General features: G+C 39.2%; 1 protein-coding gene across 1 annotated transcript in view; it reads right to left on the reverse strand.

The window, feature by feature from the left end:
* The window catches only part of LOC101862473 (nose resistant to fluoxetine protein 6), a gene marked incomplete in the record, with an annotated part of 23927 nt that overhangs the window by 5345 nt on the left and 17126 nt on the right, over positions 1 to 1456 (reverse strand). The window contains 1 exon segment of the mRNA XM_035972503.1: positions 578 to 671. Within this exon segment, the coding sequence (XP_035828396.1) occupies positions 578 to 671 (94 nt within the window).

Below are 1456 nucleotides of genomic sequence, written 5' to 3' on the forward strand. Positions count from 1 at the left end.
CACACACACATGCACACACAAAAACAAACACACACACACACTCACACACACACAACACACACACACACACACACACACACATAATATTTACATTATGGCTTCGGCAAAATAAAAATTAATAGCACAATTTATGCCAAGAGATAACTCAAGATTAACACTTAAGGAAAAAAATATTGATTCCCAAGGTAGTTTCCAAGGTTCGTACTTACGTATATATGTATTTGTATATTTACAGTTGCTAAATGACTTGTCAGTGAAGATTAGAGAAATATTTGTCAACTACTAAAATAAATGAATAGTTAGATCTAGTGTGTTCGTTTGAGGTTTTCTTGTTGCTGTTCTTGTTGTTTGGTTTTGACGTTTTGCCTACCCATGATCTTTGCCAATGAACTGGACAAAGCACCCTCCGCTGTAGCAAACCATTAAAGGAGAGCGAGCGTAAACTTACGAGCAAAATAAGTGTTCTCTTTTTGTTGTTTTTAGTCTTTTATTGTATTATGCATATGTTCTTCCTTTTTAAACATTTTATTTGTTGGAATTTTTGTTGTTGTTGTTGTCGTTTTTGTTTTTGTTTTACCTGAGTGTGAAAAAAGTATCAACAGAAACAAGAGCGTTGGCCACCACGTCAAATGTCCACCTGCTCAAAAAGTCGAACAGGACAGTGGGGTTTACTGCGAGGAGGGAACAGAAACAAAGCAAAAAGACACTGTAAATGCAATAATGTGAAGACAATTATTTTCTAACTTAATCTGAAACAGATTTGGCGTGGAAAAAAAATAAAATTTAAACTAATAATTAGGAGGCAGCCTTTGACCATGCTAGCTAAGGACAATCCAGGGTGAGAGATAGGAATACAAAGTCACTTCAGAAAGACCTAGATACTCAATAAGAATTCTTCCCACACGAGGATTGAGCTCGAGGTTTTTGCAGGCAATGGTGCAGCACCTGAGCATTACACCACAGACGTCTGTCTTTAGTTCTTCAAACAGCAGTGTTATGGTGAAGTTTCAGAAATCATGAGAGAAAATTTACAAATGGAATCAGTGGTGCAAAAAGAGGTTTCAGTATTCAAGATAGGGGGCTGTAGATACGAGTTTGCTCATTAGAAAGGACTTTAAGCTTAACTATAAAGCCTATTGTAATGTGGCGTCGGTGGCCTAGTGGTTAGGCTCTCGGACTCGCAACTGTAAGGTCGTGCGTTCGAATCCTGTCAGGGACCCGACGTTGTGTCCTTGGGAAAGGCACTTTACACGAGTTTTCCTCACTTCACCCAGGTGGAAATGGGTACCCAGCTATAGTCAGTGAAAGATCTTGTCAGTTTGTTAGTGTTTGAGCGCTTAATCAGCGGCCTGCACTGTATTCTTCCCGGGAAATTGAGAATGTTTCTGGGTATTCTATGCTCTGCTGGGGTAATAATATAGTGTAAAGAGCATAGAGCTTGCTGTCGAGCGGGGTT

This window comes from Aplysia californica, unplaced genomic scaffold (genome assembly GCF_000002075.1).
Source record: "Aplysia californica isolate F4 #8 unplaced genomic scaffold, AplCal3.0 scaffold00023, whole genome shotgun sequence".
Lineage (NCBI taxonomy): Eukaryota > Metazoa > Mollusca > Gastropoda > Aplysiida > Aplysiidae > Aplysia > Aplysia californica.